Source organism: Erpetoichthys calabaricus, chromosome 12 (genome assembly GCF_900747795.2).
Source record: "Erpetoichthys calabaricus chromosome 12, fErpCal1.3, whole genome shotgun sequence".
Lineage (NCBI taxonomy): Eukaryota > Metazoa > Chordata > Cladistia > Polypteriformes > Polypteridae > Erpetoichthys > Erpetoichthys calabaricus.
In genome coordinates, this window is record NC_041405.2 from 9,311,132 (window position 1) to 9,339,093 (window position 27,962).

General features: G+C 40.7%; 3 protein-coding genes across 36 annotated transcripts in view; 2 read left to right on the forward strand and 1 right to left on the reverse strand.

Annotated features, from left to right (window-relative positions):
* LOC114644021 (class II histocompatibility antigen, M beta 1 chain-like) overlaps positions 1-6,780 on the forward strand; it is a 61,132-nt gene extending 54,352 nt beyond the window's left edge. For 15 of the 28 annotated variants that reach the window (XM_051934584.1, XM_051934590.1, XM_051934587.1 and 12 more), the window contains 4 exons: positions 217-516; positions 1,418-1,696; positions 2,662-2,766; positions 4,656-4,807. In XM_051934584.1, coding sequence (XP_051790544.1) covers positions 217-516; positions 1,418-1,696; positions 2,662-2,766; positions 4,656-4,783 — 812 coding nt within the window. In that variant the 3' untranslated portion in view covers positions 4,784-4,807. Of the gene's footprint in view, positions 1-216; positions 517-1,417; positions 1,697-2,661; positions 2,767-4,655; positions 4,808-5,974 lie in introns of those variants that run through there. The other 13 variants (XM_051934581.1, XM_051934579.1, XM_051934573.1 and 10 more) reach the window with 7 other exon arrangements.
* Positions 1-23,455, reverse strand: part of LOC114662269 (killer cell lectin-like receptor subfamily B member 1B allele B) — a 192,844-nt gene extending 169,389 nt beyond the window's left edge. Inside the window, exons 1-3 of one of the 6 annotated variants that reach the window (XR_007936405.1) lie at positions 23,085-23,372; positions 22,933-23,008; positions 18,496-18,587 (exon numbers count right to left, since the gene is read on the reverse strand). The gene's annotated coding sequence lies outside the window, so the exon portion shown is untranslated. Of the gene's footprint in view, positions 1-18,495; positions 18,588-22,932; positions 23,009-23,084 lie in introns of all 6 variants that reach the window. The other 5 variants (XR_007936404.1, XR_007936408.1, XR_007936407.1 and 2 more) reach the window with 5 other exon arrangements.
* The window catches only part of LOC114644022 (tyrosine-protein phosphatase non-receptor type substrate 1-like), a 46,998-nt gene that overhangs the window by 3,797 nt on the left and 15,239 nt on the right, over positions 1-27,962 (forward strand). The window contains exons 1-2 of one of the 2 annotated variants that reach the window (XM_028792310.2): positions 14,941-15,001; positions 26,747-27,082. In XM_028792310.2, coding sequence (XP_028648143.1) covers positions 14,956-15,001; positions 26,747-27,082 — 382 coding nt within the window. In that variant the 5' untranslated portion in view covers positions 14,941-14,955. Of the gene's footprint in view, positions 1-14,940; positions 15,002-26,746; positions 27,083-27,962 lie in introns of those variants that run through there. The other variant, XM_051934594.1, reaches the window with a different exon arrangement.

Genomic DNA, 27,962 nt, shown 5'->3' on the forward strand with positions numbered 1-27,962 from the left:
TTATCTTCATTCTCCTGGAAAATGGAAGATTAACATTTTGTTTCGGCCATCACTACATAAAACATGGGGCAACATATAAGAAATATAATTGTTGTTTGGAGAACATGTAAAGGAAAGCTTGGCAGTGCACAAGACTCTGCTGACCATTCGAATACACGCAGTGTGAGGACCTCCTGTGGCAACTCAAGATCTGTTGTTTTTTTTTCCCTCCTTTAGTTGCCCCTCAAGTTTTTCTGAACGCTTCACTTTTTGTGATGGATCAGCCTGGCATGCTGGAGTGCTATGCTGAGGGCTTCTATCCAAGAGACATCTCTATTAGGTGGTTCAGAGGTGCAACGAGTCTCCCCTCTCAAGAAGCTCCTCAAGTGCAGAGCAATCCTGACGGCACGTTCAGTGCGCTGAGCATTTATATGTACACTCCTTCTGGTGGGACAGCAAATGAGCCCGTCTCCTGTCGGGTAGACCACAATTCTCGAAATGTGTCCTGGGTGAAGACGACTCGCCTCCAGTTTCGCAGTAAGTTGCACTTGAGAGGAACCGTGGGCCGTCGAAGTGCTACGCTAACATTTACAATTTGATTAAGCACATTTCAGGTGAGGTTTTACATTTTTAAAATTCAATGACCTGTCCAAAAGAGACTTACTGAGGGCTTTTGTAGCCTCTGTCTTCTTCTTAGGAGCATTCTGTGAAAAAGTAGGTTTGTGGAGATTTCAGAATTTGAACATAATTTTCAAAAACTCTGATTGTTATGAGCTTAATCCATTTTTTTGTTTTTTGACCAAATTTTTCATCATTTTCCAACCTTATGTAGCTTGTTATGCGTATTGGAATATGTAGAATTGATTTTTTTCTTGCTTAAAAATGTTTTTGAAGTATATAAACTGGTTATAATTCTGAACAGTTGCAGTTGGCCAGTCGCTATAATTGTGGTCATTTCTGCACAATGCAGTCTGTGTGGCTGTTTGGAATGCACAGTTTGGAGGAGGCCATGCCGTGTGAATAGGGACATTGTTGTGTAGCAGAAGGGGAAAGAAAGGTCACCAGGTTTTCTTGACGTGTTTCCCCTCGTAACTGCTGCAAATGCCAGAGAAGATCAGCATAGTATTGACCGGTTATGTGGGTCTTTTGAGGCATGCTGGCATACAGACTTCGACCTTGAATTTCTTGCTGTTGGACAATCCCTGTGTTCCCATTGTTTCGTTTGTTGTTTGGACTTTAGGTCTCAGCTCATATAACGACCTACTTCTTGAAATCTTCCCCTACCTGAATTAATTTATCTGAGTGTCTCCTTGGTAAATCAGGTGCTTTGACTATTCATTTCAGGAGTCAAGATTCCAGGCAGTCAGTATTCCCTGACCTTGCTTGTGTGTTTATCTTCATGGGTTCAATTCATTTTAAATGACTTTGCTTATTGTAGAGCGCCCTTCAGTGACAGTGACATCCCAAGTGCTGGGGCAGAACAAGGAGCAACTGTTGACCTGCCGCCTGGATGGACACTACCCGGATGACATTGTGGTATCCTGGATGAAAAATGGAAAGGCTTTAAATAAGTCAGAGCTGAAGGGTGACGGCACGTATGTAACCACAGAGTCGATTTTGCTGACCTTCTTCAATAAGAAAGATAATTTCGCCTGCTTGGTGGAACAGGAAGGATTTAAAGACCCCCTGACCAAAATCATTCCCGTCGAGATGGAAGGTAAGCAAGCAGTTTCTTAGTCATTTGTGAATACATTCAGAAGATAAGTGAGAATATAAAATAAAAATATTCTTCCATTTTCACACGTTTGTATGCAGCTATCATTAGCATTCTGTGAATGTCCCCAATAGAAAGATGTAAATTAGAGTTAATAAAAACAATAAGACATATGAAAGAAAATCATTTCTGATGCGCGTTTGAATGTGTAACATAATACAGCACTGGTGAACATTTCATTTCATGTCATCTTCAGCTCGTCGATTGTGTTTTCTTGCTTAGCGGTACGCCATGCTTCACAGGGTCACCAGTCCCCTCAGATCGTTGATCGTCTATCATTTCCTTGTAGAGCTCGATGCTTTGCAGGATACCCCAATCCCCAGATCATCAGTCATGTGTCTAAGCTTCACAGGGGGCACATTTACAACGTGATTGTGATTTACAAAAGTAAAGTTCATATTTGTGTGCACACCAGGTTTTATAAATCTGATTTTGTTTTTGACCGTACGCATGATTTCATACTCGAATCCAAGTTAAACTCTTAGTGTGGACTTTTCCACATATATTGTCATGGCTCAGGGCTCAGAGTTTTGAATTATAAAATAGGGATACTTCACCTGTACTCCCACTACTTTAATGAGATTTGTATTTAACTTTTATGTTAAACATATTTCAACATTAATATGGCTGATCTAGTAATACAATATATCATTTTAAAAGTTACAGAAACATCACGCACACCAATCTAAATGACTACACTCACTTTGTGTGTTTTTATCCTTATCCTGATATCCCTCACATGTGCAGTAGAGTCTTAACAACTCATTTCCTTGACCACCCAGTTTCTACCACTGTACTAAAATGATAGTGAAGCCTATCCATGGTGTAATTTCTTGAGTCTCTTGAATACATCATCTGGTTTCTGGTAAATCCACAGTTAATCTGTTTCATTTTATGATTATTTCCAGGAGGCAACTCCCAGAGCACCATTACAGCTTTGTCCGTTGTTGTAGGAGTCCTGCTGATTTTGGTCCTGGCTTTGCTGTGTGTTGTCCTCCTACTTTTAAAGAGAAGTAAGCATTATTAATTTGTTGTGTGTGAGGTAGGATTGTTTCTGTTTTGTTTCAACTCTGGGTGATGTCTTGTTCTTCTAACTATAACATTTTGCCATGTTTCCAAAGAAAAAGGATTTGAAAGTTCAAGTAAATGCAGATCTCCAATCAGTGGTCAGATAAACAATTCTATGCTGCTTTAAACAAACCATAATACTGATTAGCCCCAGCTGATGTTGTGACATTTCAGTTCCTTTCATGCAGTTCTTCCAGCAGGAGAAATCAGAAAACCCTCTCATCAACAGAAAAGTGTGTGAAAAACACAACACCCTGTGTGTTCTGTATCATCTTATCTGGAAATTTACCCAACTGAATAAACAATCCGTTGGCAGACATTTGTCAGGTTTTGTGACCTGAAGAGAGAGCAGGCGGGCTGGGAATGAAGAGCCTTAATGGACCGACCCACGCGGAAGTCAGTGAATGTTAGTGGAGGTCAAATACTGAAAGTGAAAACAATAATCCAAGAGATTAATAACAAAACAAAATCTGAAATTCAAAGGTAGCAAAAGGTCTTAGCACTAACTATTAATCCTTTACCTAACTATAGTAAAACATTGTTTTAAATGTTTTGAACATTTTTTTGAAGATGAAAACTACAAAGAATTAAGCCTTTTGCCTTCTTAAATAGAACACTAGAACATTAGACGAGAACAGGCCATTCAGCCCAACCAAGCTCACCTGTCATGTCCACCTGATTTCTCCAAAGTAACATCAAGTCGAGTTTTAAAGATCCCTACAGTCCCATCATCTGCCACACTACTTGGTCATTTATTCCATAAGTCTATGGTTCTCTTAAACACTTCACTCAGGTCTCATTTCAATCTTCTTTTGCTTAAACTGCAGAGGCTCAGCTCTTTTGACCTTTCCTCATAACTCATCCCCTGTAGCCCTGGAATCAGTGTACTAATTGTTTGCTGGACCTTTTCTAGCCCTTCTATGTCTTGTTTGTAACCCAGAAACCAAAATTGTACACAGTACTCCAGACAAAGTCTTACCAGTGTGTTATAAAACTTGTGCATAATCTCCTTGGACGTGTACTCTACATATTGTGCTCTATAACCTAACATCCTATTAGCCATCTTAATGACTGTCTTGATGTTGATAGTGATGAGTCCTCTATGACTCCCAAGTCCTTTTCTTAAGGGGCCCTTTCCAGTTTCAGACCTAATATTGTGTATTCAAATCTAACATGTCTACTTCCTATTTGTAATTCTTTACTTTACTTACATTAGGTCTGGCTATAAAAAGGCCTTTGTTTGAACCTATATATTAAAATACAGGGGTTTTAAATTTCCGTCAGTCAGTAGCTCTTAAGAACTTAAGCTGAAACACCTCACCCACTGACTATCATCATCTCCACTTGTTGGAGTGCAGTCATTTCATTCAGATATTGTATCATTCCTTGCTTGTTGTAAGACTCAGTTTGATTCTGCAGGTACAGTATCCATCTTTTGTTTGCTTTAAAGTATCACACAAAAATATACCATTCATGAGTACCTGTAAGCCTCAAATGCCTGCTGAATGAGATGGCAGATCCTTCACACAGAGCACAGCTTTTACTTATAATGCTGAATAAATGAATGGCTTGCCGATTGCTTTTGCTGTCCCTCATTTCATTGCTTTAAGTGAATGTACTCTAATCTGCAAATCCAACTGCTTTGATATGTCGTGTCTTTGATATTTGTGCTTTTACAGCAATTCTGAAAATGTTATGTTACAGCAGAGAGTGAATATTATCATTCCACAATTCTGATGAAACAAAATTAAAATATAGTCCATACAGTTAATTTCCCTGATTATAAACCTTATTACTGAATATCTGGACATTTACATTGCCAAAATGTATTTAGATCACCAGTTGCAGACACAAGAAAGAAAACACAAACAAGAGGGCACCGATCTTCTGACTAAAAGTGATGGTGGGAATGCCTCTGGTACATCACCAACTAATCAGAGTGACGGCATAAGATCGGAGTGAACCTTGAAGAAGAAGAAGCAGAGCGATGGGTGCATTGTGGGTGAGTCAAGAGATCAGAGACCTCCAGCTGCCAGCCTGGCACCACAAAGGGCCCTTCCAGCCTTTTAGAATTGTGGTATAGCGCTTTGTGTTTTATATACACCTTTACTGATATTGTAATGTAGCAAATAAGCTGAGCTGCAACCCTCCCAGATGCCTGACTTTTCTTTCTGCTTTACCCCACTAAGTCAAGCTTGTTAATGTCGAATGGCTGCAGAAAGTGCTTTGAATTGATGGACCACTGACCACACTAACCCTGTCTGACTTGTCAGAAGTTGCTCACTTACGGGATTAAACCTGAATCCTGCTTGCACTTTTTACAATTATTACTGAGTGGCACTAATGAAGCCTGCCTGGCACTCTAACATGCTTTAATTTAAAAAATCTCAATACAGTACAGAAAGTGTCATTACAAACATTAATTACGTCTAGCTAATACGCTCATATCAAACTATTTTGCTTTATTATGAGATCAGTTTGCCTTCCGTCTGGACTTTATTCTTGACTTTCACCTGATGCTATGGGAAATGCTTTGACTCCTTGTTACTAATTGTTGAACCAAATGAGTTACAAAAAATAATGGATTGTTCTTTTATTGTTATGTGGTTAATGTTTCTACAGTTTTTTCCCTTCCTATTAAATGCTTACATTTTATTAAAACGTGAAAGATCTACTGGCTTCTAACTGAAGTAGTTAGTCGCGCTTCACCTGTGCACTTCACCTGCCTTCTTCTGCCAAACATTGCACTTCCACCTTGGCAATCATAGTCTGCTGTTTGTCCACATGGACCCATAGTTTATAATACTACTAGTAATAATTCTTGACGTTGATGTAGTGCTCTTCTCACTTCTCAAAGTGCTTTTCATTGTGAGTGGGGAGCCACTTCAACCACCACTTAAGCTGTGTGTTCACCTGGGTGATGCGACGGCAGCCATTTTTGCACCACTACGCCACTACATGACCTATTAGGTGATGAAGTGGTGAGAGAGAATGTTTGGTGACCACTTATGTCTTGATATTTCTCAGAAGGTTCTCTTTGCAGATGTCAGTATTTGTTCCGAAGCAGACAGAATATCAGAAAGTGTAACCATGTGTGCCTTCCACTTTAAGGTTCATCTGTTTTAACGTTTTTATTTTTAATCTTTTTGACAGATGGTCTAGTTTTCTGAGTTGGTGTGAATATGTCTGCCAAAGACACACAGTAAGAACATTACGGGAGCTGAACAGAAATCTCATGAATAGAAAGGAAGATCAGACTGCTGGCTGCAGTGACAGGGTGCGGCTGGTGCTGCTAAAGCTTTGTGTGCCTATTTACCAGGTCACTTTATCTGTTATTAATGCCTTAGAATGACTGATTTGAAGAAACAATGATGCTTTTTGATTTTCAATGTGTTAAGATTGTAATTTCTGATTTCTAAAAGTGTGTATTAATATTGTCAAGAGAATCAAATTAATGAGACTAAATTGCAAAATGCTGTTGACCAGAAGTAGCGCTGAGACACTGAACTGTAGCAGGTCTCGCTCAAACTCAGATATTCTTCAAGTATTTAAAAGCATTTCTTTTTAGGAGGCTTCATATAAAAAGGTCAGGCCTACTTCTTCTTTTCTTCTGTCTTTGTATTTTTCTTTTGCAGTTGTACACATGTAGTCTGTTAAGTTCCTACCTCCTTACAGTATACTGAGCTTTACATTTAGACAACTGGAAACTCCATTTAATGCCAGCCTGAGCCCAGGTATACCAGTTAGTGTAGGGGGTAGAGGACCAGGGAATGGGGGGATTAGTAGGTGGCTTACACACTTGATAATGTAACACACTGAAATAGCACTTAGTGATTTATATATGTTTGTGTTCGTTATTTATTAGGATGCTGGATTGGTGGCTTCAAATCAATATTCTGGGTGTATTATTTAAATTATTTAATAAATGTTTTATTAGTGCCTTAATTAAAACGTTGTAATTACTTTGTCATGTATTGTTTCAATATGCCATACCTTTCATGGCACTCATTTCTAGTTGTCTGTGCCACAGAGTTCAGGTATTCAGTTCTTTATCTCGTAACAGTCAAACACTATTAACGTGTTCAGTAATACAAGACCCTCAAAATACGACTAAGTAAGTTCTGGGCTCGGATGAATGGATGGACATTCATTGGTTGAGCAACTGGAGGTGTTTTGGATCATTTTGGCTGCGTTCAGCTGCTTTGAGACAGACATGGAGTACAAGATCTCCAATGGGAAATTACAAGTGAAGACCCTTCAGAGTGTTAGCCGCTAGTGGGTCAGTTATTGTGTTTGGAGTGATGTGATGTACATTTAGTGTGTCTGCTTTTTATAACCACAAAAAAATAACATAAATTTGAGTTAATTCTTAGGTGGTTCTTGGCAGCACAAGTAGCAATCAACAGCAGCCTTGCGTTTCTTCAAGAACGCTAACCGGAAATTTGTGTGAATGCAAAGAAGGTGAAAAATCCACGAAAAAGTGTCTGCCAGGAGACAATAGAAAAAAAATGAAATGAAAAACTCAACTTGATTTAAGTTTAGAAAAATAAAGTGGACAACACTGGCAAGCTTTGCTTGGGATGAATGTTCTAATTTATAATGCACTAATCCTTTAGATTGACCGTCTGTGACTATCTGTTTCCTAGACCCTCTATGTCTATCACCCTTTCTTAGGAAGCAAGAAGCTCTGCAGGAAGCATGGAGTACAAACTGTGAAGTGGAATACGAATCAAACGCATGGTCTAAATGTCAGATGGTGGTTGCACCTTATCAAGCTGCACTACTATCAGGAGAAGCTCCAGCTTTTATCGCAGACGTGGCTCAGGCGTCTCTTTTTTCAGGGCTGCATTCATGTATGCAGACATGTATTTGTGTCTTCTTACATCCTCTAGTACTGTGCTGTTCAAGTCAGCTTGTGTCCGTATGAAAAAGGGAATATAAAATATTGTTAGGATGACAGAAAGGCTGACTGCACAGTTTTTTTTATTTCAGAACTTCCATTTAGGAAAACAGACCTGGTCTACCAGGGTCAGCACTTCTATGTTATCTAAATCATTTTATTTTCCACTAAAGGAGGGGAGTCTGATACTCCCTCGAGATACACACAAACACACTCACTATGCATACACACTACGGGTGCTGTCATTGGTTCTCCTGTGGATTGGACTGTTGAATCGACACAATGGCTGTACATGTTGGGGCCTTTGGCACATGTCGTCCCAGTAGAATGCGAGGTGTCACCAGTGGTTAACTCTGTTCCTCAAGAAGGCTCTGTCTCCTTCTCCCAGTTCCAGTCTCAGTTTAAGGTTGTCGCGATGACAAAAGTATTTTTTTCTGAAATGTTCAATATGTTGAAAAAATTGCCTATGGCCAGCATCCAGTGTAATGTTTTGTCTAAGTTCTTCACTCCTCTTTTTGTAGCGTTATAGTCCATTATCATTTCTAGCCATGGAATCTCCTATCCCAGTGTAGATCACATTGTTCATCAAGGGTGTGTCATTTGTTTAGACAAATTTGAATGTTTTCACTGGTCTGTTCTGTGTGGCCAGCAGATGAGATGGGAGCACTGGCTTATTTTTCCTTATTGTGCTAAGCATTGTTACCTTCCTCTTGAGGAGCTACTGTCCCAGTTTGTGTAAAAGTAAGTTATTGCATATGGCGTTGTGGCCATGAAGCTTATGTCATGTCCAGGGTAACCCTCACACCTTCATTTCTCACAGGAGTTCCTCCATCTGACTTCCCTTTGTTAATGAAATGACATCCTCTGCTCTTCTGTATCTCTGTGCTTCCCCTTGAGCAAGTTATTCCTAGCTTTGGACTGGGTTATCATTTTTATGCAGATGATGTTTAGATCTATTTCAGTGTTAAAAGTGACACTTCATCACAGCTTTATCAGCTCACAACTTGCCTCCATGAAATTAAATTAAAATTAAAACCTGAACAGAGCAAAACTCTTTAAAATTAAATTGCCACATAACTGAACTCCTGCAAAGTGCACTAAAGTGCAACTTAAGAAAACAAGCTCCTCTTCAGCCATTCTTGGTGATGATTTCATCAGACCTTCTTTTACTGTAAAGAATCTCAGTGTCACTTTGATTCCTCCTTTTCTTATTTCTTCCATGTACACCATATTAAGAAACTTCCACCTGTCTCACATTTCTTATGTTTGCTCATTCCTCTCCATTTCTAATGCTGAGAAACTTGTCCCTGCTTTTATCACATCCCACACTGATTATTGTAAGTCACTACTGGCAGGTGCCACTTCTAATTTTATATCACAGCTCCAGCTGATTCAAAACTCAACTGCAAGAGTCCTGACATGGACCACCAACAGCGAGCACATCACAGCCATCCTGCTGCACCTTCACTGCTCCCTGTGTCTTACAGGACTGAATGTCAAATTCTGTTATTAACCTGCCCACTAAGGTCCTCTCATTCTGTGCCCCCAACTAACCTGCACGCTGTGGGTGACAGCAGGGCCTTCAGCTGTATATAGCGCCCTGACTATGGAATGACCTCCCAAAATTAATGACATCAGCCGACTCCATTCATTTGTTTTTAACTCATTTGTTTAGGAAGACATTAAACAGACCTGACATTCTGCCCCTTCTTTCAGTTTACCCCCTCTGTCTGTCCAGGTACTCAGGGTTTGCATTTTTATCACAATTTATGTTATTTGTTCAAGATTTTTTTGTAGTATTATATGTTGTATTTTAGTCTGCATTATTGTCTTTTATTCTATTTGACTGTTTTTGTATATCCTGTTTTTATGTTTATTTAGTGAAGATATTATTTGTAGCCAATGTTATATAGGTCCTGTTGTTCTTTCTGAATTTTGAACATAGGAAGGGTGCTATATAAATAAATTGTGTTTTTATTAGTATTTTTTTTTTCTTCTTATGGCCCATCGTTTATAATAAGTGACAAAAACCAGAGCAGTTCTGTATAAGGCAATTAATATATAGCATAATTCAGTGTAGAATATGTATTGCCATTTTCTTCACATACATATTTAAAACTATTAGATTGGCTTAAACGTTTATTCTAAATTGGTTTAGAACAACATTGCACACATGCATAGTACATCTAATCAGTTTTATTATTAACGTTTTACTAAACTCTAACGTGGTGTAAACATTATAATTATATTGTACACTTCGTTTCATGAATGTAAACGAAACACTATTTTCAATTAACACAAATCTTGATTTTTTAATTTTGTCGACATGTTAAATGGTTCCCATAGACCCGAAAACAACGTAAATGTTAGTAGTGTATTTCACAGAAACGATCCGTATAGTTTGTATTGTTTAGTTTGTTTATATGACACGACTTGATGGCAGAACCCCTCTGAACTTCACAATGATGCGTATTATTTGGTGTCTGAACGGGTCTTTGACCCGATGTTACTTTCCGGGCTTTGCCGAGACCTGACGAAACCTAACAAAAGTAATTTTACAAAGTCAGTCTTGAAGCGACAGAGACGTCACTTCCGGGTTTGTAACTGCGGGTCTACAACCATAGACATAGAATTAATAGACGCCGCATGATCAGCAGCATCGTATGTCAACGGCGCCGTCATATTGCGAGTGGCACTGCTGTGGAGCGAAGTAATAATAATAATTCATTAATTCATTACATTTATATAGTGCTTTTCTCAGTACTCAAAGCGCTAAGTAATGGATAAAGATGCCTCATGCATCTGCTGATTGGGATTGTACAAACCAATGTATGCTCCAAACCAGATCACAGGGATTACATTTCATAGGTAAGGCTGAACAATTGTTTCGGTTATATTTGGCCATTAGAAAATCCCATTTTATAATCTTAACTTTAGCAGGGCCAGGCTAAGCTAGCAAAGCCATGCATTTATGTGCTCAAGTGAGCCTCCAGGAATCACAACGGAGGAAGTAAAGAAGGCGATTCATAGTCTTAAGAACAATAAGGCCCCGGGGTTAGATAGGATCTGAGCAGAAATGCTGAAGCATGGTGGAGACGAGACGATCCGACGATTGACCCGACTGCTAGATAGCGTCTGGCGGGAAGAACGGGTCCCAATGGACTGAAAACGAGGCGCCATTGTCAAGCTGCCAAAAACTGACTGTAACAACTGGAGAGGAATCACGTTACTATCGGTGCCTGGAAAAGTGCTTGGCATCATTCTGCTAAACCGACTCCGTCACGCTATAGACCAACTGCTGCAAGAAGAACAAGCGGGGTTCAGGCAAGGACGATCGTGTAGTGAGCAGATATTTTTGCTCAGGAACATTATCAAGCAATGAGCCGAATTCCAAAAACCGCTCCTGATAAATTTCATCAACTTCAAAAAAGCCTTTGACAGTATCCACCGTAAATCGTTGTGGTGCATAGCCACACTCTATGGCATACCCCAGCACTTCGTCTCCATCTTCAAGAATCTGTATCACGATTCAAGCTGTTGTGTGAAGACCGAAGAGGGCCACACGGATTTCTTCGATATCGAGACGGGTGTCCGCCAAGGTTGTGTCCTATCGCCTTTTCTCTTCCTCCTTGCAATCGACTTTGTCACCAAACATGCGATGGACACCGCGGGTTTTGGTATCAGCTGGAAAGACCAAGCTTGCCTCACCAACCTGGATTTTGCGGACGATGTAGTGCTACTAGCCTCGACCAAACCCTCCCTTCAACGAATGACCATCTCACTGAGTGAAGAGGCTTCGAAGGTGGGTCATCGCATGAGCACTGAAAAGTCGAAGATCATGAAGGACCAACGCAGGAATCAAGATCCAGAATAAGCTGGCAGATGAGGTTGACCAGTTTACATAACTCGAGAGCATCGTGGCCAAGGACGGCGGCACAGACGTGGACGTCAGCTACAGAATTGGCAAGGCCTCAGCAGTCTTCCAACACCTCCGCCAAACTTGGGCATCGGTCAGCACGCCTATGAAGATACGCCTCCTCAACACTATTGTTATTCCGACGGCCATCTATGCTAGTGAGACGTGGAAACATACGAAGCGGGTCGCCGGAAAGCTGAACACATTCCAACAACGCTGCCTGAGAAAAATTCTTCGAATCTCCTATCGCGACCGCATCACAAACGATGAAGTTCTAAGAAGAGGAAACACTCGCCGACTGGAAGCGACTGTTGCCGAGCGCCGAATGCGCCTTGCAGGGCATGTTCTCCGCCTACCAGAAAATCGGCACCCGAAGATCGCAATGTACTGGGTTCCCCTGGGGGGAAAAAGGAATGTTGGATGACCAAAGATCACCTGGAGAAGAACCCTGCATGAAGACCTCTAGAACATCGACATCAGTTGGCAAAATGCTATTGCTGAGGATCAACCTCGTTGGCGGACGCTTGCTGCCCGATGTGCAGAAATGCATGGGAGGAACTAAGTCTAAGTCTAAGTGAGCCTCCAAGCAACGTTTTGGCTAAACGTATTTAGTCACTAACTATGTAGATTGTTGTTAGCTCTTAACATTTCTCAAAGTTTGAAGGTTTCCCAAAGAAATCCACCTCAGGAAGCAGTGGGAGGTAGCCCTTAGACGGGATTTGAGAAAGCTGTTCTGTGATGTGTGCCGTGGTTTGGTAACAGATGCTGTACCGGCATCATATGAACAAAGCTACCACTTGCTCACATTAAAAAAACAAAGGAGGTTTGATGATTCCTTCTGAGGGTCCGGTCAAGGTGGTCAAAGTAGCTGAGCGTGTTATCCGACAGTCGACATTAGGGCAAGCTGTCAGTGTATCTTTGATCAATCAGTTTGTTCGGGCTGAGATTGGTTCAAATGATGCATTTTTTCTCAAGGAGCACATTGAGGAAACACAGTTTGAAATTGACAACCATCATTTTATGCTAATGTCTTTAGTTGTGTCTGTCTTTCACAAACCTAGGCTGCACCATATTGCCAGACTGAATACTCTCAAATTACAGGATCTGAGTGACTGTGGAGAGCTTTAAATGCTAAGAGCGATATTTTGTAGTGTATTCAGTAGTGAACAGGGAGCCAGTGAAGTTGAGAGAGAATAGGTGGAATATGTTCAGTGGATTTACAACAGCAGGTTATTATCCTAGCAGCAGAAATTTGAAGAAGTTGTTAACGATGGATATGTTTTTATGGGATGCCAGATAGAATAGCATTACAATAATCTATACATGAGGTGACTAGGGCATTAACCAATACTTCAGTACTGTGTTGCGTAAGAACAGGACGAAATCTAGAAATGTTTCAGAGATGGAAGAAAGCAGTCCGAGAAATGTTACTTATATGGGAGAAATAGATAGATAGATAGATAGATAGATAGATACTTTATTAATCCCAAGGGGAAATTCACATACTCCAGCAGCAGCATACTGATAAAGAAAATATTAAATTAAAGAGTGATAACAATGCAGGTGTACAGACAGACAATATCTTTGTATAATGTTAACGTTTACCCCCCTGGGTGGAATTGAAGAGTTACATAGTGTGGTGGAGGAACGATCTCCTCAGTCTGTCAGTGAAGCAGGACGGTGACAGCAGTCTGTCTCTGAAGCTGCTCCTCTGTCTGGAGATGATCCTGTTCAGTGGATGCAGTGGATTCTCCATGATTGACAGGAGTCTGCTCAGCGCCCGTCACTCTGCCATGGATGTCAAACTGTCCAGCTCCGTACCTACAATAGAGCCTGCCTTCCTCACCAGTTTGTCCAGGCATGAGGCGTCCCTCTTCTTTATGCTGCCTCCCCAGCACACCACCGTGTAGAAGAGGGAGCTCGCCATTACCATCTGATAAAACATCTGCAGCATCTTATTGCAGATGTTGGACGCCAGCCTTCTAAGGAAGTATAGTCGGCTCTGTCCTCTCTTGCACAGAGCATTAGTATTGGCAGACCAGTCCAGTTTATCATCCAGCTGCACTCCCAGGTATTTATAGGTCTGTACCCTCTGCACACAGTCACCTCTGATGATCACGGGGTCCATGAGGGGCCTGGTCCTCCTAAAATCCACCACCAGCTCCTTGGTTTTGCTGGTGTTCTGGTGTAGGTGGTTTGAGTTGCACCATTAAAAAATTCCTAGATTAGGTTCCTATACTTCTCCTCCTGCCCACTCCTGATGCAGCCCACGATAGCAGTGTCGTCAGCGAACTTTTGCACGTGGTAGGACTCCGAGTTGTATTGGAAGTCCGATGTATATAGGCTGAACAGGACCAGAGAAAGTACAGTTCCCTGTGGCGCTCCTGTGCTGCTGACCACAATGTCAGACCTGCAGTTCCTGAGACGCACATACCGAGGTCTGTCTTTAAGATAGTCCACGATCCATGCCACTCGGTATGAATCCACTCCCATCTCTGTCAGCTTGTCTCTAAGGAGCAGAGGTTGGATGGTGTTGAAGGTTCTAGAGAAGTCCAAACATAATTCTTACAGCACCACTGCCTCTGTCCAAATGGGAGAGGGATTGGTGTAGCATGTAGATGATGGTATCCTCCACTCCCACTTTTCCTGGTAAGCGAACTGCAGAGGGTCAAGGACGTGGCGGACCTGTGGCCTGAGGTAGTGAAGCAGCAGCTGCTCCATGGCTTTCATCACATGTGACGTCAGAGTGACAGGCCGGAAGTCATTCAGCTCACTAGGATGTGATACCTTTGGGACTGGGGTGATGCAAGATGTTTTCCAAAGCCTCAGGGCTCTCCCCTGTTCCAGGCTCAGGTTGAAGATGCGCTGTAGACGACTCCCCAGCTCCAGCATACAGACCTTCAGCAGTCATGGTGATACTCCTTCTGGACCCGCTGCTTTGCTGGCACAAAGTCTCCTCAGCTCTCTGCTTACGTGGGCTGCTGTAATTGTGGGTTGGGGGGATGTGCAGTACTCCGAGGTGAGAGTGGGTTAGGGTTGTCATAATAATTATTATTATTTAATAATTGCCATTATTAGTGTATAAATGGATATAAATAATTGCATTTAAACGATTCGCCAAAATCTGTTGTATGTAAACGATATTGTTTTAAACGTTATTGTTTTTTCATCAGAAAACCCGGTTTCCACGTTTACCTGTGTTAGTTTAAATGGCACTTTTGCCACTCGCAATATGGCGGACGCGCTGACGTATCGTGTATGCGGCGTCTACTTATTTACGTGATAGGGCGGCGTGACCTCGAACCGGAAAGAAAAATCATGAGGTATATGAGGAAACTTTTCGTTTGGGCAATGCTCCTCTACTGTGAGTTTGAATTTACAGTATATATAGATGTATCACTCTGTCCCAAAAATAATTAACAGTATTCATTTATCCACACTGTTGATTTGTGTTTATTCGACCTTTAAATAGATTTAAAAGTACATATCGGGCATTATATATCTTACTATACTCTTACTGGAGTGGTGGTTCAGAGGTTAGGGATCTGCACTGGCAATCGGGAGGTTGCCGGTTCGAATCCCGTAAATGCAAATAGGGACTCCGCTCTGTTGGGCTCTTGATCAAGGCCCTTAACCTGTAATTGCTGAGCGCTTTGAGTAGTGAGAAAAAAAAATATATAAATGCAAATAATTATTATTATTGCACTTACCAAGATGGTGCTTCAACCCCAGAAAGAAGAAATACAAACTTACGAAATACAAATTTAAGTTGTGGACCTTGGCATGACACACGACGCGCATCCTTATGTATTTCGTGGTTGGTATTTCAGGCATAACGGGACTGGAGCAATATGAAAAAGATTACTTCCATTGCTTTATATTACGTTTTCACATTTTTACTTAATTCATGACACAAAACAGAACTGACAAATCAGTTATCAAAATATTTAAAAACGAGATTCAAACTTGTAGGACTCAGCGTTGAATATTTTATTATTACAATCGATATGTAAAATTAATTACACGCTTTAATTGAGTCTTGTAATACAGTTAATTAAAGGAACTGCAATTAGTTTAAATAGGTACAAAAACATGCATTATAAAAGAAGGAAAGAAATTAAGTAATCCATCCACCATAGAATTATGGTTTGTCATTTGTATACTGTACAAGTGTATGTCAGTCCTCTGTAATTGTTGTGTTATTATAGTCTTACTTTCTGAAATCTACCACACTCATAACCATTGTTATGCAGACGATACTCAGGTTTATGTACCCCTCAAACGCAAGGATGCTTACTCCATACAAACTTTGGTTATGTGCCTAGAAGAGGTGAAAGCTTGGATGGCAGTAAACTTCTTAAATTTTAATGAAAATAAGACAAAGGTTATAGTTTTTGGTCCTGGGGGCACCAGTGGGTCTATTTCTACTTCTGCTCCTGTGGATTTGGGTCCCCTTGCACAATAGATAGATAGATAGATAGATACTTTATTAATCCCAATGGGAAATTCACATTCTTCAGCAGCAGCATACTGATACAATAAATAATATTAAATTAAAGAATGATAATAATACAGGTGAAAAAAAAAAACAAAAAAAAAAAAAAAAAACAGACAATAACTATGTATAATGTTAAATATTAACGTTTACCCCCCCTGGTGGAATTAAAGAGTCGCATAGTTTGGGGGAGGAACGATCTCCTCAATCTGTCTGTCTCAACCTGTCATTACAAATCTGGGTTTTAGGATGGATGAGGATTTTAGACTGGACGGTCAGATCAGCGCGGTGGTGAAATCTTGTTTTTTTCAGCTGAGACGTTTGGCGAAGATAAAAAACATTCTTTCCAGAGATCAATTAACAACAGTAATCCACGCTTTCATTACAACCCGGTTGGACTATTGTAATTCGTTGTATGTTGGTGTTAGCCAGTCCACCCTATCTCGGCTCCAGCTGGTGCAAAATGCTGCTTCACGCCTTTTAACTGGCACGCGAAAAAATGAGCACATTACACCTGTGTTATCCTCACTGCACTGGCTGCCTGTTCAGTTTAGAGTTCATTTTAAGATTCTTTTATTTGTTTTTAAGTCCTTAAATGGGCTTGCTCCACCCTACCTCACTGAGATGCTGCATATGCACTCTCCTTCCCGCTCACTCAGATCAGCTGGTCAGCTGCTTCTGGATGTGCCTAGGACTCAGCGAAAGCTCAGGGGGGATAGGGCTTTATCCGTTGTGGCTCCAAGGCTCTGGAATTCACTGCCGATCCACATTAGACAGGCCTCCTCACTGCCCATTTTTAAGTCTGCTCTTAAGACTTACCTCTTTGGTTTGGCGTTTGATCCTGTGTGAGCAGTTGATTTTACTCTGTTTTAACTCTGTTTAGTTGTGTTTACTATGTTTTAATTAGTTTCATTTATTGTATTTTATTTTACTTATTTATTATTTTGTTTTTGTTTAAAATTTATTTTAGCCTATGTTCAGCACTTTGGTCAGCGGCTGTTGTATGTAAAGTGCTTTATAAATAAAGTTGACTTGACTTGACTTGACACTCTCCTAATAGCTGATAGTGTTGTCAGCCATGTTCTGTGTTCATTCGCACACTCATGTAAGACTTTCACTGGACTCTGTACATGTGACCATACAGTACAAACCAATGAAATGGATGCATGGGGGAAATGGTTAGTTACTGACGCCCCAATGACGTGCCTTTTCTATGCAAAGCTGTGATTTGAACTATGCTTATGGAATGAAATTAAAAGTCATGTCTTGTTAAAAATAAGTATATTTTTCTTATTCCCTAGATTTGCTACGTTTGCGACAAAGATGAGCACAAAAAGCACAACAACTTTCTCTTTCTTACAGTTAAATCTACCTGAGTGATTTTTCTTCATATCCACAGACCCCTAGCATATTGCACTGCTGATCAGTTGGCCGAAATTTATTCTCAGATTTTATTTGTGGTATCCACAGACTCGCATGCTGACACTCAGTGACAACACTCACGTCACCCTGAAAGTGGACCGATTGTGTTCCTTTGTGCCTAAAAAGCTTTAAAGTTGTTGAAAACATGAAATCAAAGTGCTGACTGGGTAACAATAAATATGCCTTACAACATACGTATATAGGGAATGCAAAAAATTTTTTAAAAAGTGTTCTGTCAACCGTTCTTTATGTGGTGCTGCTGTCAGGGAGCAAAGTCAAACGCGATACACAGAGACTTAAAAATTACTGAGTAATGTCTGTGTGACGCTTTTAATGCCCGGGAGGTGGTCTCTTGTCATATGGTCTTCATGTTCTTGTGATGTTTTTAGATAGGTGGTTCTAGTTTTAACATTAAACTTTTGTCTTTCTAACAATGTATTTGAAACTTACTTTCACATAATGCACTCTGTGGCCATTTAGTGTTTAGATTTAAAGAAACAAACCAGGAAAAAAAATGGCAATTTCAATAAATGTTAGATTATTTTAAATGAAATGAATATTGAATGAAAACTGTTTTGGAGCAAATGTAATTTTCACAGACCCTCATAATCCTTTCATCTCACTTGCACTGGGCACAGGACAAGAATAAATAAAACATCACAGGGCCGGTGGGCTCCATTTCAAATTGATGAATAGCAGACACATCTGTGGGAGGTGGGAGAACATGCAGACTGAACTGAAGAAAGTGGATCTGTGAGGCAGGAGTGCCGTATGCTGTGCCACAATGCGGCCCGAGATCTTAGCTTGTTCATTTTGTACTAACAGAAGTGTAAAACTGTTGTGGTTTAGAAAAAAATGAAAAGACATTTTTACTTTAATTTGACCCAGGTGTCCGCTTCATTAATAGAGAAGAATGAGCCCGCTAGGCACCACAGAAAGACCTCAGATTTGGGACTTCAAACCGCAGCGCAGTTGTCCTGGGCTCAGTGCCAGTCTTTAAATGGGCTCGCTGGGCTTCGTCTGGGCATTCTGACTTCCTCCCCCATGTCAGAGATAAGAAAATATTCGAAAATATCCAACTCCTTCAAAACTCTAAAAACTGGTTTAAGTGGTTCAGATGTAAATAAATATGTGAATAAAGCAAAAGTAATGTAAGGCTCAAGAATTCAAAACTCTTTTTTTTTTTAATGAAAAATTTTGATAAACTGTTTCCTTATGTGCTTGGCATTTCTGCTGGCTGTTACTTATGAGGAGTTTTTTGAAAAAGAAGATTTTTTTCGTATATGCAGTGTATTTAACACTAGAATTACCAGAGCCTACGAAAAAACTCGTAAATCCGTCCCACCTTAAATCGCGTCTTAAATCCGTTTGCACCTCTCCGCCAGAGTCCTTTGTCATCTAAATGTGCTGATAAAGCTACTAGCAGCCAGCTATTCCATCCCCCCACCGACTTAGAATGAACTTCTCTCCTAGCTCAAGCCTTGCCTTGATTTGATTACCTGGGATTGAAGTGGAGTTTTACAGTGGAAATAATTCTAGCGTTATTTGGAATACACGCATTTCATGTGTGTTCCATTTCTATAGTTGGCTGTGCAAACACATTTTTAAAACAGAAACGTTTTTCATATTCTAATAGTAAATGACAAAATGTAGGCATAAACTATATAACGTATGAAGCCTGAAGTCCATATATCAAAGAAACACTTTCACAAAAGGTACAAATAAAAGAACACGTGCGCCTTCATTCAAAAAAAAAAAAAAAAAAAAAGCCGCGTTAGCATGCCACATTGACACTCTTACTACAACCGCAGCAGTGGTGTAATGGTATCAGCGCCTGACTGGGAATCAGAGGGTGGCGAGTTCGATTCTGCACGGCTCCACTTCGAGAAATTAACTGCTCTTATTCTTACAATTTTAGAGTAACAATATAAATTTGATTTCAGTCTGTAACAGGCGGTGTAACTTATGATACTGGTAAAGGTTAGCTTTTTTTTTTTTTTTTTTTTTAATTCACTTTTCATTCTCGCAGTCACATTCAGAATCAATCCATACAACCCCATCTGACACAGCTGGTTTCACATAAATAAAAGTGTACTTTTATTCAAGACTATAACCGAAGAATAAAGAAAGCAAGTTACAGTTGGTGGTTGATACGACAGCTTGCGTGGTGCAATGTTAAGAACTGCTGATTTCCAATCCGTGCTATATAAAATCATCACATTCAAATATTAACAGTTCCCACACACCCAAGGTCCGCCATTCCTACATTTACAACATGTGTACTTGTTGCAGTGTACACACCTCTCTGTGCTATGGTTCCTATTACAGTGAATGAGCACCTGACACTGTACTTTCTTCCCTGGGGGAAGCTGAGGTCTTAGAACGGAAGTTTGTTGACGCTGTATCATCTTTTCTTTTTCCATCGCCTTTTCCTGTAAGAAGCGACGACGAAGTTCCTCTGCAAGGTGAGCCATGAACACTCTTCTTTCCTCAGCAGACCCCGTGCATGCCTTATACAGTACGTGTGCGTTCATCGCTGCTAGGTCAAGGATGTTGTACAACACAGCAACCGGCCACCTAGGTGTTCCTGTGCGCACTGAACAAGCACGCGCCTTCTGGTCCATGATGTCAACGCCACGCTGGGGGAAAAAAGAAAGACAAATATATGTGACATTTTGAAGAAATCATTTTATCACCAGAAGAGCACCAGAATACTTCGTCACACTAATATTTTTTTCATTAGCATACCTTCATGTGGTTGTAGTCTGTGACCGTGTTTGTTTTTTTTTTTTTTTATCTTGCCCAATCTCCACATCATGGTGCATTGTGCTGAGAATGCAGACAGACTTCATCTTTTTGGGCACATACACTGTCAGCATGGCACTGGGAGATCTAAACACCAGCGTGGAGAATTGTTCGTGTACTGAACTGACTTTAGCTGCAGGTGGAAGTTCCCGTCGCACTTTATTCATGGTGCCAAGCAGAGCTGTATTGCGGTGCAGCAGTCTATTAGCCAGCGAAAGTGACGTGAAGAAGTTGTCTGTTGTTACGGTTCTGCCTTTTGGATTGCGGCAGATTTGGAGACAAAGTACATGTGCAATGCCACTCCTTATTTAGGAAAAGATCCCAGTCGTCCCACGGGAGAAAGACTTTCCGAGTCTGTGGTCATAAAGCTTATGGAGCCATTTCTGGACAAAGGCAGAACCGTAACAACAGACAACTTCTTCATGTCACTTTCGCTGGCTAATAGACTGCTGCACCGCAATACAACTCTGCTTGGCACCATGAATAAAGTGCGACGGGAACTTCCACCTGCAGCTAAAGTCAGTTCAGTACACGAACAATTCTCCACGCTGGTGTTTAGATCTCCCAGTGCCATGCTGACAGTGTATGTGCCCAAAAAGATGAAGTCTGTCTGCATTCTCAGCACAATGCACCATGATGTGGAGATTGGGCAAGATAAAAAAAAAAAAAACAAACACGGTCACAGACTACAACCACATGAAGGTATGCTAATGAAAAAAATATTAGTGTGACGAAGTATTCTGGTGCTCTTCTGGTGATAAAAAGATTTCTTCAAAATGTCACATATATTTGTCTTTCTTTTTTCCCCCAGCGTGGTGTTGACATCATGGACCAGAAGGCGCGTGCTTGTTCAGTGCGCACAGGAACATGCAGGTGGCCGGTTGCTGTGTTGTACAACATCCTTGACCTAGCAGCAATGAACGCACACGTACTGTATAAGGCATGCACGGGGTCCGCTGAGGAAAGAAGAGTGTTCATGGCTCACCTTGCAGAGGAACTTCGTCGTCGCTTCTTACAGGAAAAGGCGATGGAAAAAGAAAAGATGATACAGCGTCAACAAACTTCCGTTTTAAGACCTCAGCTTCCCCCAGGGAAGAAAGTACAGTGTCAGGTGCTCATTCACTGTAATAGGAACCATAGCACAGAGAGGTGTGTACACTGCAACAAGTACACATGTTGTAAATGTAGGAATGGCGGACCTTGGGTGTGTGGGAACTGTTAATATTTGAATGTGATGATTTTATATTGCACGGATCGGAAATCAGCAGTTCTTAACATTGCACCACGCAAGCTGTTGTATCAACCACCAACTGTAACTTGCTTTCTTTATTCTTCGGTTATAGTCTTGAATAAAAGTACACTTTTATTTATGTGAAACCAGCTGTGTCAGATGGGGTTGTATGGATTGATTCTGAATGTGACTGCGAGAATGAAAAGTGAATTAAAAAAAAAAAAAAAAAAAAAAGCTAACCTTTACCAGTATCATAAGTTACACCGCCTGTTACAGACTGAAATCAAATTTATATTGTTACTCTAAAATTGTAAGAATAAGAGCAGTTAATTTCTCGAAGTGGAGCCGTGCAGAATCGAACTCGCCACACTCTGATTCCCAGTCAGGCGCTGATACCATTACACCACTGCTGCGGTTGTAGTAAGAGTGTCAATGTGGCATGCTAACGCGGCTTTTTTTTTTTTTTTTTTTTTTGAATGAAGGCGCACGTGTTCTTTTATTTGTACCTTTTGTGAAAGTGTTTCTTTGATATATGGACTTCAGGCTTCATACGTTATATAGTTTATGCCTACATTTTGTCATTTACTATTAGAATATGAAAAACGTTTCTGTTTTAAAAATGTGTTTGCACAGCCAACTATAGAAATGGAACACACATGAAATGCGTGTATTCCAAATAACGCTAGAATTATTTCCACTGTAAAACTCCACTTCAATCCCAGGTAATCAAATCAAGGCAAGGCTTGAGCTAGGAGAGAAGTTCATTCTAAGTCAGTGGGGGGATGGAATAGCTGGCTGCTAGTAGCTTTATCAGCACATTTAGATGACAAAGGACTCTGGCGGAGAGGTGCAAACGGATTTAAGACGCGATTTAAGGTGGGACGGATTTACGAGTTTTTTCGTAGGCTCTGGTAATTCTAGTGTTAAATATTAAATAAAATGCTTAGTACATACTGTATATTACACTAATTTGTTTTTTGTGCAGTTTTAAAAGGTGTAAAATACACTGAAAGGTTTCTTTTAAAATCACAAACTTAGAAAATACAGTCTTCATAGCTGAGAATATTTAAAGGAGATGTTGTCCATCACCCCTAACGTTCGTTTTTTTAGATCACTCTTGTATTCTGCTGGAAGTGCACACTCCTTGAAATATACAGTATACATATATATATTTATTTATCTTGTGCCCTGTTGCCAGCCCTAAATACACACATTCACCCCTAACAACAAGCGTGAAATAAAAAAACACCAGTTAATTTTTAGAGAACGTTACCACACAGCTTGACTATAAATGCAGATATAACTTGCTAAGGCAAACGGTCATCAAGGCACAAAAATGAACATAAGAAGCTTACATGGCAGTTTTTCAACGCCGATTCCAGTGTTTTGTGGGAACCAAAAAGACGGTGCAAAGAAATCTGCTGCAAATAAAAAGACTGAGTAAAACTGCATTAGAGAAAAGCAATGGGCTTCTTCTTCAGTTTTCTTGCTTACCCTCCTGGTCTTCTGTCTTTTCCTTTGCTCAGTTCCTGTTTGCTTGAGTTCAGATGTTTCCAGCTTTCTTTTTCAAACTGAACTTTCTAAACGGCTGCCTTTTTATTTTCTTCGCTGCTGCTACAGGATGACGTGCTGCCTTTAGAGAGTCACGTGGGCTCATTTCCTTTTCAGTTGAGCAGACTGTCGTTATTCCAGATGTGTCCCACCCTTTCCTCTGATTTTGTTTTCAATTCCCCACATTAACTTTTTCTTTTGTCCCCCACATACTGTATGCAGGCTTTCAAATACAATATTGTGCAGTATGTTCACGTCTTGGAAGTCATTATGGCACTATGGCTCTCCCTGTGTCTATATGTGTCTTCTTCTTATGTCTTGCACCTTGAAACACCACACAGTGGCAGACCTTTATGTTTGGTGCCCTGAAGCCTGGACTGTTATCTTCATCAGTGGGGTTTTTCCAATTTGTAAATGAAGTTGTATATTTACTCTGCTTCCCTTTATCTAATATTACGTTTTGTCTCAAGATCTGAAGCCATTTTCCATGACAAATACTCGACATTTTAGACAGAGGGTATCAGGAAGGGGGCAAATACCTTTTCACAGCATTGTGTCTGATTTCTAACTTCATCAGTATCCTCTATAGTCTCCATTTTTACAGCTGCCATTCAGATGACCCCTTAACTGGAGCTCTTTTATAGATAATTTGTCACAGTTTTTTTAACGATTCACTGGTGGAGTTTGGTCATGGGTCAGAATACAAGGCCCTGTGGTTTCATTTCCACATACTGTGTGCCTATTCTGTTTACATACAGCATGTTAATATATTTAAATATATATAGTTTGTATTTAGTAGCTATGTTACCTGTTGATGACAGGTAATTAAACAAATTGAAAAATCTATATATATATAATTCACTAAGCTGGAAGACAAGTAGCCACCCATGGAAAGCACGCAGGAAGGAACCACGCCCACCAACTCTAAAACCATTGGATTATGACGACAACTCGCAGAGCCAAACCCACCAACTCAGACCCGTCGACTGGGAAAAAACGCTGTCATTTATCTTCGTCTGGGCTACAGTAAACATGCACCTCTGGGCCACGTTGACTTTTCGCTTATGACGCACGACCGCGTGCACCACAGCAAACTGTTTTACACGCTACATGCAGCAATTCATTTCCGCGACAAACATGCGTCTTCTTAGATGGTCCTGCAGGAACACGGAAAACATTTCCCGCCCACCAAAGCAGGACCATGTAAAAAGAGGCATGTTTGTCACGGATGTGAATTGCTGAATGCAGCATCTAAAACAGTTAATAGGCTGCAACAAAATTATGAAAGTACGGGCGCATTTTTCACACAAGCTGTGTGTGGGTGGGTGGGTGTTAGTTAGTTAATTAGTTCCTCGACGGATTTCAACATTTAATATGCACAAGTGGTAACACTGCAAAAGCAGCCCAAACCAGAAAAGACGGCTGGCAAAAAGTGGCTGACAAATTAAACGCGTGTGCATTGTACTTACTGAAAGCAACGTTACGGATTTTGCAAATGTTCATTTTTTTTCCCTCTGCTTTAAAAACTTTTAAAAGCGGCGTGATTATACAGTGTATACTACGCCGCGGCTTGGTATGCAGCGTTTATAAAAGTTTGTTTGTCGCGGATAATTTGCCTTTTACTATATAAACACGTGTGCATTGTACTTACTGAAAGCAGCGTTACGGATTTTGCAAATGTTCGTCATATATAATCCACCAAGTCGTCCGACCGTGCAGGCACATTTTTTCACACAAGCTGTGTGTGTGTGTGGGTGGGTTGGTGTTAGTTAGTTAATTAGTTCCTCGAAGGATTTCAACATTTAATCATCATCATATATAATCCACCAAGTCGTCCGACCGTGTGATACAAACGACAGAGCACCGCCCAAGAACTCGAACCGCTAGAGAGACACGCCCACCAACTCTAATACGCTTGCCCGCCTGACTGTTACCAGCGTTCACCGTAATTTGCTGGAGTGTAAAACCATCACAACTATCAGACGCTGTCTATATCTAAGAAGATATATAGATACTCATTATTCATCCGGCACGCGTCCACCCATGCTCTCAAGGCATTCACAGTGCCTGCTCATGTGCTCGAACACAACAACTCGCCACACACAAATCTTGCTTTATTTGACTCAACATGGGAAACCTCACCCTGCCCGGACACGGAGAGGATTGACAGATTGATAGCTCTTTCTCGAATTGTTCCCCACGAACGAGGAATACCCACTGAGTGCGGGTCATACGCTCCCTCTGAATATGTCCCTGCCCTGTGTACGCTCCTCACCCCCCTCCTACTACCGTGGTCGGGTGACTTGGTGGATTATATATAGAAAAGCAGCCGAAACCGCAAAGAACAATGAAAGGACAACGTGGCTCAGAGGTGCACAGACGACAGCGACTCAGGTGAGGAGTTGGGGGCAGCAAGTCTTTGATAGGCTGCAACAAAATACTGTAATGAAAGAACCGGCGCATTTTTTTCACACAAGCTGGGTGGGTGGGTGTTAGTTAATTAGTTACTCGAAGGATTTCAAGATTTAATATGCACAAGCGGTAACACTGCAAAATAAGCCCAAACCTGAAAAGACGGCTGGCAAAACATGGCCGACAAATTAAACGCGTGTGCATTGTACTTACTGAACGCACTGTTACGGATTTCGCAAATATTCACTTTTTTCATTCAAAGCGCTATCCACACAGGGAAGAACCGGGAAGCGAACCCAAAATCTTCCACAGTCTCCTTACTGTTAACCAGCAACACTACCACTGCGCTACAAGGCAGAAAATGCAGTTAAAGAATGAACCAAACTCAATTTTATTTTCACTTCTGTTTGGACAACTGTGTCGTTCAGGAAGTGTTCACCCATCAATACATAATTATGCGGCATATGCTATGCTGCGAGTTGGCTAGTATTTGATATTACTTGTACTCACAGTGTTTGTTGCCTCTCTTTGGTATCCTTGTGTGTCTCAACCTCTCTTGGCTGGCAATTCCTCTCTAGGGCGCATTCCCGTGAAGCCTTCTTCTCAGACATTCTTATTTTGTGGCTCCTTGCTCACCACCTGTCCTCTTTTTAACTTTGGTAGCTGGTGCCCCATTACCCGTTGTGAAGACATTGTGTAGTCCTTCCTGTCTTTGACGGCTACTCTCTACATTTCTCTATTACCTTTCTTTGGTATCCTCATGTGTGTCAGCCTGCTGTGTCAAATGCTTCCCTTGTCGCTTGCCTTTAGTTTGACTGAGTAACCAAAGCAAAACCAATCAGGTGACATCCAAACTGACCAATAAGACTGTTCAGAGGGGCCGGACATACACATATACATACCATAGTGTTTTATTATATAGTAGATGAGCATGAGAAACATTAGGGAACACACCGGAAATGACAATGACCAAATCTCTCCAAAATGTTTTCTTCTGCAGTCTTTAAAGAGTTTTATGTTTTCAGTTAGTAAATTTCAATATACGGCCGTGTCATGTCTTGGGCTGGACTGCAGCCCCCTCTTATCTTAAGACAATTTTATTTTCAAACAAAGTATTTCCAGGGTGAACCATGCATTTTTCTTTTCTAGAGTTATTTCTTCAGTGTTAAATTAATTTCTGTTTGGTCTTTTAGTGGTGGCAGGTGAATTTCAGTTCTCCATTCCACGTCCTGAGGTCACAGCACCCCAACATTCAGATGTGCTTCTGCCCTGCATTTTTGCAAATAGTTGGATTGAACTCAAAGATGTGCTGATTGTGTGGAGACATGACAATACTGAGCTGATTAAGTTTGATGCTGGACAGATGAACCCCACATCCAGAAGGGTAGAGCTGTTTGTAAATGAAATAGAGAGGGGCAATGCCAGTCTGCTGCTGAAGGATGTGATTATTAGTGATGAAGGGCAGTATGAGTGCGGTGTTGTCGAAGCCCCGAATGAAGAATATGGCATCATCAAGTTTAAAGTAACAGGTAACCTTTTGTTCTCTTCTAATATCCACCTCACCTCCATGCCTTCAATCTGTCAATTCTACACATAACTGCTTGAATTTATTGGGCATTTCTGATATTTATGAATTGCAGTAATCACCCCACAGCCCCCATTCCTGCTAGTCTAAAATTAAATTGAAAGCCATAAAGTGCTGATTCGCTTTTCTCTGAGATCACCCACTGCCACCCAGACACTTGTATGTCCTTGACACAGTGCCGGATTAACCAATAGGCACATGTAGCATATTCTACGGGCCCCGCAATTTCGGGGGCCCCCAAATGGTGGACCCAATATTTAATGAAAAAGTGTAGCATTGAAAAACTGGTCTTTAAAAATATTATCTTTACGTTTTTAAACTGTAAATTTCTTACACAACAAAACTTTAGGGGCCCAACACATAAAATTCACATAAATATTATAAGATGCTTATTATAATTGAGAGTAAAATAATTATTTAGTCCGATTTGAACTGTTCAGAATCTAAACTTCAGATGATGCAGACCAAAAGGGCCCCCAAATTTGAAATGTGCTACGGGCCCCCAAAGCTTTTAATCCGGCCCTGACTTGACAGCTGCCAAAAGACTGCAGTTCTGATTTGAATCACCTTCAGAATAGTAGAAATAATATGCATATTTCTATTTAAATGAATCATTAATCTTAAATAACTTTACTTCAAGCAAGTTAAAGGAATACTCCACCTAAAGTTTTTTATATGCTTTGTGTGGTTTGAAGTGATGGTAGAGAGAAATTTTTAATTTCATAGTTTTATGGAGAACTGAAGTGACAAACTGTCTGATAGAATGGGTGTCGATGACACCAACGTTGAATCACAACAAGCAATATAAAAACGGCCATAAAAAA